The sequence below is a fragment of the Hippopotamus amphibius genome, chromosome 8 (genome assembly GCF_030028045.1).
Source record: "Hippopotamus amphibius kiboko isolate mHipAmp2 chromosome 8, mHipAmp2.hap2, whole genome shotgun sequence".
In the NCBI taxonomy this organism is placed as follows: domain Eukaryota; kingdom Metazoa; phylum Chordata; class Mammalia; order Artiodactyla; family Hippopotamidae; genus Hippopotamus; species Hippopotamus amphibius.
Genome location: NC_080193.1, coordinates 87,752,791 through 87,762,574, shown reverse-complemented (window position 1 = coordinate 87,762,574; position 9,784 = coordinate 87,752,791). Strand labels below are relative to the sequence as shown.

The 9,784-nt window shown below is 55.4% G+C and overlaps 1 protein-coding gene across 4 annotated transcripts; it reads right to left on the bottom strand.

The window, feature by feature from the left end:
• Positions 1 to 306: 306 nt before the first annotated feature.
• On the bottom strand, positions 307 to 9,023 carry DNPEP (aspartyl aminopeptidase). 4 transcript variants are annotated; one of them, XM_057746776.1, is made up of 16 exons: positions 8,965 to 9,023; positions 8,239 to 8,332; positions 8,065 to 8,153; positions 7,845 to 7,958; positions 7,539 to 7,664; positions 7,192 to 7,322; positions 6,824 to 6,899; positions 6,605 to 6,712; positions 5,813 to 5,890; positions 4,896 to 5,001; positions 4,750 to 4,811; positions 3,590 to 3,750; positions 3,154 to 3,193; positions 2,943 to 3,044; positions 815 to 982; positions 307 to 444 (listed from the first exon to the last, which is right to left on the bottom strand). In XM_057746776.1, exons 2-16 carry the CDS (start codon positions 8,324 to 8,326, stop codon positions 394 to 396), a joined length of 1,500 nt encoding a protein of 499 aa, XP_057602759.1. In that variant the 5' UTR covers positions 8,327 to 8,332; positions 8,965 to 9,023; the 3' UTR covers positions 307 to 393. The 4 variants fall into 4 exon arrangements, with proteins under 4 accessions (XP_057602759.1, XP_057602761.1, XP_057602762.1 ...); XM_057746778.1 differs by lacking the exon at positions 8,965 to 9,023 and adding an exon at positions 8,443 to 8,461; XM_057746779.1 differs by lacking the exon at positions 4,896 to 5,001 and having other exon boundaries at positions 4,750 to 4,833.
• Positions 9,024 to 9,784: the final 761 nt, after the last annotated feature.

Here is a 9,784-nt window from a genome sequence, read left to right as displayed (position 1 = left end):
GGTTCGATCCCTGGTCGGGGAACTAGATCCCACATGCATGCTGCAACTAAGAGTCCGCATGCTGCAGCTGAAAGATCCCACGTGCCTCCATGAAGACCCCACGTGCCGCAACTAAGACCTGGTGGAGCCTAAATAATTAAATAAGTAAATAGAGAAAAGAGATTTGAAATCAGGCCTCTATCAGCTCCCAGAACTTGCAGCCTCCTTTACTTGTACCCCAAATTCCTATCTGTCCTGGTTCCAGAGATTTAAGCCAGGCTGAACACCCCCTCCTCCGATCTCCAAATAAGCACAACAGAATGAGTGTGAGTGAAAAATCCACTTTAATAATTCAGCTTCAGATCAGCTGAGAACTTCCCCTCTCAAGTGCAAGAGAAGTCTTCCCAAGAGGCCTCAATCCACTAAGAGGTTACAGCTCAGGGACGGGAACAGCTCAAAGAAGCCCTAAAATAGAAGGCAACATGGAATTTGAGGTTAGTGGAGACTAGATGGGGGTGCCCCACTGCTCACCGTCCACCAACGTAGGCCCCAGCAAGAGAGGAAAGCATAGTTGCTTCACCCACACTAGACAATGGCGACAGTCGTCCCATTCCTGATCCCCTCTCTGAACTTTCATTATCATCTGGGGGCTGATCAGGGTCCCTGATCCTTGCGAAGAATGGGGACCCTTCTTTTCCTACATGGTAGCACCAAGATAACCAGCCGATGATGCAGGCCAGCCACTTAATGATGGTGATGTTGCCCCAGCAACCAATCTGGGCACTAGATGGGGAAGGAGCCCAGTTGCCATGGTGATGGGAGGGGTGGGAGTCACCTTGAAGAGAGTGAGGGTCTGAAGTACTCCTGTGGTGCAGGCTGTCTCCCGGATGGAGTGCATGGCCAGCTGGGGGCTGCCTAAATCCACTACCCGCAACCCCAGCCGAGAAGCCAAGATAGGTCCAATGGTGGTCCCGCAGGGTGAGTCATTCCGGACCATGAGATCCTGGGGAGAGGAGGAGAGGTTCATAAGCAACACGTAATGTGTGTTTATTAAGGCCCAGGAGGAAGTCACCTTAGAACTGCAGGGCGGAAACGTCCACTGCGACCACCTTGGAAAGTGGATGTGACCAGCATGAAATCACAAAGCCAACACTAAATGGCAGGCCCAAAGGACAGTGGATTCTGAATTGGTCCCATTCTCTCCATCTGCACTACCACCCCCTTAGTCCAGCTACCATCATATTACTTCCCACATAATCCATTCCCCACATAGCAGGCAGGAGGATTTAAAAAAATATAAGTATCCTTTATGTCACCTTGTTTCGTAACATGCACCCCTCTCCAACCCACGCACAAAGAAAAATCACACAATAATTTTAGTGGTTTTAAAAATATGGCTATTGGCATTTTTAAATTATTTTATTTGTATTCTGGTATAAAAGTAAATAAAAGCATAATATGATGTTAGACATAAATAAAAGCATAATATGATGTTAGAATTACAAAACCAAATAAAGGAAGTAATAACTATTCTTTCTTACAAAATGAGAACCACAGTATTAACTCATGTTTTTTAAAATATATATATGTTTTCCTAGCCATGGCCATAGAAATGGCACCAACGCATGTCCCCCCCGAAAGCAATGAACTCTCGTGGTGCCAGACTTTGGTCTCTAACTTCATTATTCACCCAAAGCCACCGAGTCTGGGGAGAGAAATGAACAAGATGAGCCTGCAAGTTCTTTTCCTTTTCTTTTTTTGTCAACTCTGATTTAGTAAAACTAATTTTAATAATTGTACAGATTTTTCATCTTTAAGTGTAAATATTTTTAATTTTGAGATGCCCTAATTTTATTCTTTTTCTCAAGAACTTTTATTGAGATACAATTGATATACAATAAACTGCATATATTTAAAGTGTATAATTGACAATACACAAATCTCTGGGGATTAATGTTTTATTTTCTCATTTCCATTTATCTTTTCTAAAGCACACATGTGCTGCTTCTGCTGTAAGCTATTAAAGAAAAATCCCCCAACATCTTCCTACTGCCTTAGAAGAAAACCCAAACACCCTTCCATGGCCTAGGAGGCCCTGCATGACTGGCCTGGACGGGCTTCTCCCCCTCCCCTTCCTGCTCTTACCCTGGCTCTACCACTCTGGCTCTGGGTCCTCCAGGTAGACCAAGCTCACTCCTGTGCCCCTGGGGGCTTTTGCCCTTCTTCCCTCTGGCGGGGATGCTATTTGCTCATAGCTGCCTCGTTCTCAATACTTAGGTCTCAGCTCAAGTGCCACCTCCTCAGAGAGGCCTTCCTGAGAATGGAACAACTCAGTTCTACGGGATGGGGTGGGGGGGCGGTGCTGCGTGGCAGAGAGAGCCCTAGGCTGGGGATCAGGATGACAGGGTCCTAGTCCTGACTCACCAGGACCTGCCTGCTATGTGTGTCACTGGGCCACCTGGGCTCCAGTCCCTGATATATGCATTACCCTAACACACATCACCTCCTGCATATCTCTATCTCCCTCTCTCTCTCTGACTAGATGGGCCATTGCCAAGGCAAGAATGATGATGAGCGCCAGGCTTCCCGGTCCTGAACTTCCCTTATGGAAGCCCCCAGGGTGCGTCAGAGAGACACAGGGGAGCTGGGGGTGCTGGGTGGGAAAAAGGCAGGACTATGTGCCACTATGTGCCACTATGTGCCACGAGCACACTGTACCTTGACTCCCATCTTACAGGTGTGGAAACTGAAAATCAAGGGAAATGAGATGAGTCCAAGGTCACAGAACCAGCACCACGGCAGAACCAGCACTGAGCCCAGCTCTGCCTATATCCAAACCCCACTGCTTCTCACTCTACTGGGAGCCCCCTCCACTAAAGACTGTCCACCAGGCTCCCCTCACTGGGGGACCCTCTGCTTGTGGCCCCCCCACCCCCACCTTCCCAGGCAGGGCCCGCCCTCACCTGCAGGGGCACCCCGACATGGCTGGCCACCTCTCGGATCAGGGCCTCCGAAACCGCATTCGAGGCATAGCGTTGCTTGCTGTTCACCTTGATCACAGGGCCCTGGGGAGAGGAAAACCAGGAGGCAGCAATGGGTGACAGCCCGGCGGGAACAAAATGGGGCCCAGAACCAGCCAGACCTCCCAGTCCCTGAGAAGCAGGGGCCCCTCACCTTGTGGAATAAGGGCCGGTGGTTCTCCTCATGCTTGTCCCTGGAAAAGACAGAGACGGGCCGGGCATGGCAAACAGGAGCTGGGCCTGTGGACACCCACCACTCTCTCGTGACAGACATCACTAATGGATCACAGCCTTCTTTCCCACCCAGCCCGGCGGGACCTCAGAGTCATGCTAAACACAGTGTTCCAGGCAGCCTCTAGCAACGGATGGATATAAATCTGCAGACAGAGCCTTGTCATACGGGCTAGGCACCACATGACTTTGAGCCAGGTGGGCCTTGGAGCATTCAAAAGGAAGCCCCCACTGATCCTCCCAGCAGAATGAGGAGGAAGGGGAGAGGCTGAGGCTCAGGCCCAGGGCCAAGCCCGAAGGCCGGTCACATGCAGGTCTCCAGGTGTATGAGGACTGCATGCCTGGCACGGGAGACTCACAGGTAGTTGGGGTGCACAGCATGGGCCATGTCTGCGCTGATCATGTAGGACTTGGGGATGGCTTCCTCGAAGGCTGTCAGGTGCTGGGGCGAGGCCGAGATCCGCCGCAGCACCAGCTCCGTCAGCAGGGACTGGGCGCCCTGTGCGCTCTCCGACCCCACCTGGTGAGAGCAGAGGCCTGGCTCTAGGGGTCTGGGCTCAGCGGCTGGAGCTGGAGGCCAGGCAGAGGGGCCCACTGCCCAGTTTGGCCCAGGACCCCACTGAGTTAGCGGGTGGAGAATGCAGGCTGTTATCAGCAATGTCCCCAGTCCTGTGCCACCAAAAAGCTGATGGTGAGCTGGGGCTGAACTAATCTTCGGCCATCTCTGGGGCAGAAACACGCTTTCCAAAAGGCTTCCCATTCTGGTCCCCTTCCTTCTCCCCTGATCCTCACATCTGGGGCTCAGCATAGGTGCCCCAGCTCACTGGCAATCTTCTTTCATGCATGTGACAGAGGCTGCTAACTGTCCACGAGCCCTTCTATCACAGAACACCCAAGGTGTAGCTGAGTGTTGGACCCCCCAGCTAGAGATGACATTCCCAACTTCCCTTGCAGCTAAATGTGGCTGTGCTAAGTTCCGGGGAATGCAGGCAGTGACGAATGCCATGCCCTTAAAAGGATGGGTGGATGTTCCCCCTTCTCCCTTTCTTCCTTCCTAACTCAGTACGGGCATGGTGGCGGAGGCTGAACAGCTGCCTTGGGCCCTGAGAGGGATGCCCTGTGTTTGGGGCAGCAGAGACCTGTCCTGAACTGCTAACTGACCTGTGCAGTTACCTGCAGGGAACTGTGCAGCCGTGCAGGCTCTGCTACCGCATCTAAGCCTGTACCTTAACCCAAGCACGCAGGGTGAGGACCCAGCCTGTGCTGAGCCCTGGGGCTTTGAGGGTGAAAGGGCAGAGTCCCTGTCCTCAAGGAGCTCACCATGTGGCACCCAGAGAGACGTGGGAGGTGTGGTCAGGCTAACAGCAGATATGTGCTGAGCCAGAGGGGATGCCGAGCACAGGCAGTGTCTCTCTTGTCTTTGGAACCTCCAGAAGAGCCCCGGCTCACAGTGGCTGCCAGACATGGCTGGCTGCTGAAGACTTCCCAGAGGAGACCCTCCCCAGAGCCCTCCACATACCTCTTCGTTGTCGTAGAGGGCAATCATGCGCACGTGGGGATCCGTGGCCAGGGAGGCAGGGGCTGCACAGGAATCAATCAAGGCCTGGTTTGGGGAGGGAGCAAGAGCATCATCCCCCCCACTCCTCCCTCCATAACTCAGCCCACCAACGCCTCGGAGGATCACGCTTGCCCACCGGCCTCCCAGGTCATGGAGGGTCTGAGCTGGAGTGAAGCGGGCTTGGGCTGGCACTGGCCTGCGTCTCACACGGTGCTGTGGCGAGAGGACACGTGGAGGCCCTTTTCAATGGGATGGGAGAAACCCCCCTCTGAGTGTTCTCCTTCCACACACACCTTCCCACACAAAGGCAGGAGGATGTGTAAGACAGAGAGGAAAGACTGAGAATCCTGGAAAGTCAAAAGGACCACACAGATCACATAAACTAATTGGTCTCAGTGAAGAGACTGAGGTTCAAAGAGGGAACTGTGACTCCATCAAGGTGACGTGACTGGCTGGCTGGCTGCACAAGCAGATATGGGTCCCAGGTCTGGCTCTGGTCTCAGTTACAGCCCAAAGTCTGTCTCCAAGAACAGGGTGGGGCACAAAGGAGGGTGTGAAAAGGACACAGGGAGGGGCAGGGGTGAGAAGCGAGAAAGAGAGGGAAGAGAGCAGGGTAGAAATAAGGTGGGGAATATCAAGGTGACCAGGAGGAAGAGAGCCCACCCCACTGAGATCCCCAAGGCTCAGAGATGGCTAGATGAGCAGGGAGCAGGGGAGGAGGATGATACTGCCGTATGGGATGTTATGGGCTTTCCTTTGAAGCAGAGGTTAACTTAAAGGAGAAGCACTAGGAGCAGGGTTAGGAGAAGACACTGTGATGCCCTAAACAACCTCTCAACCTTTCCCCTACCTCAGCTCCCCGCCCCAGGCCAGTGCAAGGAGGAGGCCAAGAGAAGCAATGCTGAGGTTGCAGCATGTAGGCCCCTCCCTATGGTCCACCCCACACCAGGGGCCTTCTCATGACCCATAGGGCTTGAGGCAGTCCCTCCACCCCAGTGCTCCTGGGAGTGCCCTGGCTCCTCACCTGCAGGGCACAGAAGCAGCTGTGCAGATTGTCTAGCCGAGGGGCAAAGATGAACTCCTCATAGGCACCACCCAGGACCTAGAAAGACAGAGGACAGTCAGCCTGATCTTCATCCCCTCCCCCGGACTCATCCTCTTCTCCCAGCTCCCAAGGGCCTGTGCTTGGGCGAGTTTCTTTGGTTCCCTGTGCAACCTCTCCCGGCCCCTGCGCAGAGCTGAGTGGAGAAAGGAGAAGGCCCAGGCTGGAGCTCAGGGAAAGGAGGGTGGAGGCCCATAGTTAGGGACCAGTTTCTGTGGGACAGCAAAAGGGAGGGATTGAGCAAGAAAAGAAGGAAAACTAAGGAAAGAAACAGAGGAGAACAGATGAGAAACAAAAACTTAGTGCACGTTCAAACAAGGCCGAGCCTCCAAAGACATAGCGATCTCCTACTGTCAGCAACTGGGAGAGGTGAGGACAGGCTCCAGGAAGAGGGGGGCCACATCCAGATCTCTTGTCCTAAGAGGTTTGGAGCCAGCGCAGGTCAAAGTGGACAGGGACCCCTGTAGCAGAAACTCCTGGGGACTCTGTGGAAAGCCGATGCCCAGGCCCCACCCCACACAGTCGAGTAGGCAGGTCTGTAGTGGGAAACCTGCCCATTTTGAGAACCACTGCCCTGGAAGCAGAGCGGAGTGGTGTAAAACAGGGGTGAAAGTATTGGGGGACTGGCAGAGGTGACGAGTGCTTGAGGGCATACGCTGGGGCAGGCTGGGATCCCAGAGGCCCCATCCACAAGCTCCTGCAGCTGTTTCTCACCGCAGGCTGAGTGTCTGCGAGACATAGTTCCATCTCCAAGATGTCCTCGGGGCCCAGCCCCAGATGGGCACAGAGAAGGGACATGAGGACTGAGTGGTGCCGGTCATCCTGCAGGGCAGAAGGATGCTGGGAAGAGGGTCTGCTCCTCCCTCTCTCCCCTTCTCAGGGGACCAATCTCTTCCCCCCGATGACCCCTCCCCATGAGCAGGGAGCTCTTACTGCAGCATTGAGAGGGCCTGGCTCAGGAGTTCCCTTCTCCAGCTCCTCCTGGACTGCTGTGGCAAGAATGGGAACCCTGTGGAGAGACGCATGGGGGTGTGTGTGGGGGGAGGGCTGAAGGACACAGCAGGGTGGGACACCCCTGAGCTCAGGCATCCCCTAATGGGGACCTGTCCTGATTCTTCAATTCCCAGCTTGCTCCCTGCATGGCAGAGCTGTGAGGGCCCTTGGACATCGGCTGGGACCCAAGCGTAGAACCTGACCATGGCCACCATTAGGTAGTGGTCTCCCAGGTCCCAGCAAGGCCCCTTCCATTACCTGGTGCCACACTCTACCCCTCCCAGTCACAGCCTTCACCCCAGTCTCACAAGTGCATCTCCACGTTGGGCCCAAAGTTCTCATTGACATTTCGCTGCAGATGGATGGCCAGGTGTGGGATGCGAAGAATGGGCCGGTCCACGTGCACCAGCTGCTGCTCCAGCCGGCCTGAGGTAGGGGACTGTGGCCAAACAGGCAGGGTCAGCCCAGGGCGCCCTGCAACTGCAGTTGGTTAAATTCCCCACTTCACCCAAACTAACCAAGGTGGTCCTCTGACCTGGACTGCCTCTACCCACCTTCCCTGGGGGGGCTCTCCACAAGTTCCCTGAAGGAAGGTGACAGTCCATCTTCAGGCAGCTGAAGCTGAGAGCCTCCCAGATCCAGCCCCAGTTCCTACCTTGACAATGACACGTCCAGCCAAGGTCAGGTCACGGTCAAACCAGGTGCTCCAGATCCCGCCACCATAGGTCTCCACACCAACCTGCTGGAAGCCCACCTGGCTGCGGCGAGACCGCCGTTTCACCTGAGTGGGACGATGGGGAATGAGAATTCAGAAAAGGCCATGTGACATAACTTGGAGATGAGACGGTTCAAAAGCTAAGTGACACAGAAAGGGCCCAAATGTGGAGGAAGGAGGTGACGAGTCTTCCTCCATGCACAGCCCCTGATGCCTCCCCTCCCCAGCACAGCCCCAGTTCCTTACCCGGAGGCAGGGGCTGTCCGTGTGGGCCCCAATGAGGCTGAAACCATTGCCAGCAACATACTGGCCACCCACAGCAAATGCGATGATGGTAGAGGAGTTCCTGGTCAGGAAGTACTGGGGTGGGGGTTTTGAGTTGGATTAGCCAGCCAGCTGGCACAGGACTTCGAGTCCCAGCCTAGGTTCCGCCCTCTCCGCCCCCACCCCACCCCACCCCTAATACCTTGCTCTCGGGCTTGATATCCCAGCTCTCCGTCTCCTTCAGTTCATGGAAGCCAGCCTGGAGGAGGCGGCTGCGGCACTCGGCCACGGCTGTAGGGAAGAACCCGCTCACATTGCTGGAAGCCGGTAGGAGGCGCACGGGCCCCCACCCGCCTCGGCTGCCCTGGTTACTCACCGTGGAAAGGAGAGGGGCTCCTGTTCACGAACTTGAGGAGTTCCCGGGCCGCGGCCTGCACCGCCTCTTTGCGGGCCCTGCCGCTCATGGCCACCTAGGGGAGGGGGCGCTCAGACTCCTAAGAGGTCTAGGACCCCTGACCTATCTAGGCTTCGGGAACTCTCCCAGCCAATCCCCTCCAAGTGACCGCTCCAAGGCTCAGACCTCTGCTTCGGCTCCTTTCCCCACCTAGAGACGCAGATGCCGGGCCTCCAACCAACCAACCAACCAACCAACCAACCAACCAACCAACCAACCAACTCCCAAAGTATCACAACCCCTGCTGCGCTCCCCGCCCAGCTCGCCCCGAAGGCCCGCCTCCTAATCCAAGCTTCAGCCCGGCCCCCCAAGTCCCGCCCCAAGTGCCGGACCAGCTGGAAATCCCCATCAGTTCTCAAACTCCCAGCTCGAGATCAGGCCCGTAACTTTGAGCCGGCCTGTACCACGTGTGCGATCCCATCCCGGAACCCAAGCCCTACTCTCTAGGGAACACCCCACCCCGGTGTCTCGCAGGCCACCCTTTTAACAACCCCGGGAAGGCAAGGTCACTCGGGGCCGGACTTTCGGTTTCGTTTAGGGTCGGGTGGAAGCCCCACGTTAGCAAGCGCGCTGCTGAGCTTGGGTCCGAGCGGGCGCCTGGCAGGGCCTGCGATCGAAGTCCGCGCGGGGCGAGGTGTGACCACCTACCTGCACGGCCTTGCGCGAGAGCCTGCGTCCGCTCGGACGGCCCGCCCCCACTCCCGCTGCCCGCCCCGGCCCGCCCCGCCCCCGCCGCTCGCCCCGCCCTCCCCGCCCCTTGCATGGTGGTGGCGGGCGCCCTCTGCCCACCCGGAGGTGCTAGGACAGCCGGGAGCCGCCAGCCCCCACCCCTTCCCCGGGTCGGGGAGTCCAGGTAAAAAGGCCCCCCCGCCCCCCCCCCCCCCGCAAGCTCACCTGGTCCGACGGGTGCTGTACAAAGTGCTCTCTCTCGCCACAGGTACCCTGGTGATAATAAAAGCAACGTGGCTAATGTTCGTGGAGCGTTCACGGTAAGTTTTAGCTTTATGATAAAGCTTAATGTGCTGTCTTGTTTAATCTTCACCACTGCCCTATCAACTCTGTATCTTTACTGTCCCCATTTTATACGTGATCAAGCCGAAATACAGAGAGGAGTAACCTGTCCAAGGTAGTAAGTGGCAGAGGTGGGGTTTGGACTCAATTAATTTGATTCCCGACACCTGGCACAACTCACCTTCAGGTCTTTACTGGGCCCTTTTCTTGGTAAATGTTATATTATGCGGGAGGTCCCTAAGCGACAAAGAAATTAATGACTTGTCCAAGATCGCACAGCTGTTTGGATGCACCTGAGATTTGACTCTGATATCTGCACTCTTTCCATTTTTTAAAGTGACAGAAAAAGACAAACTCCATATGTTCTTGGAGGCAATTCCAATATTTTCAATGTCAAGACTAGTAAATACCAATTTTAAAAACCTAGGCACACACCAGTCAGAATGGCCATCATCAA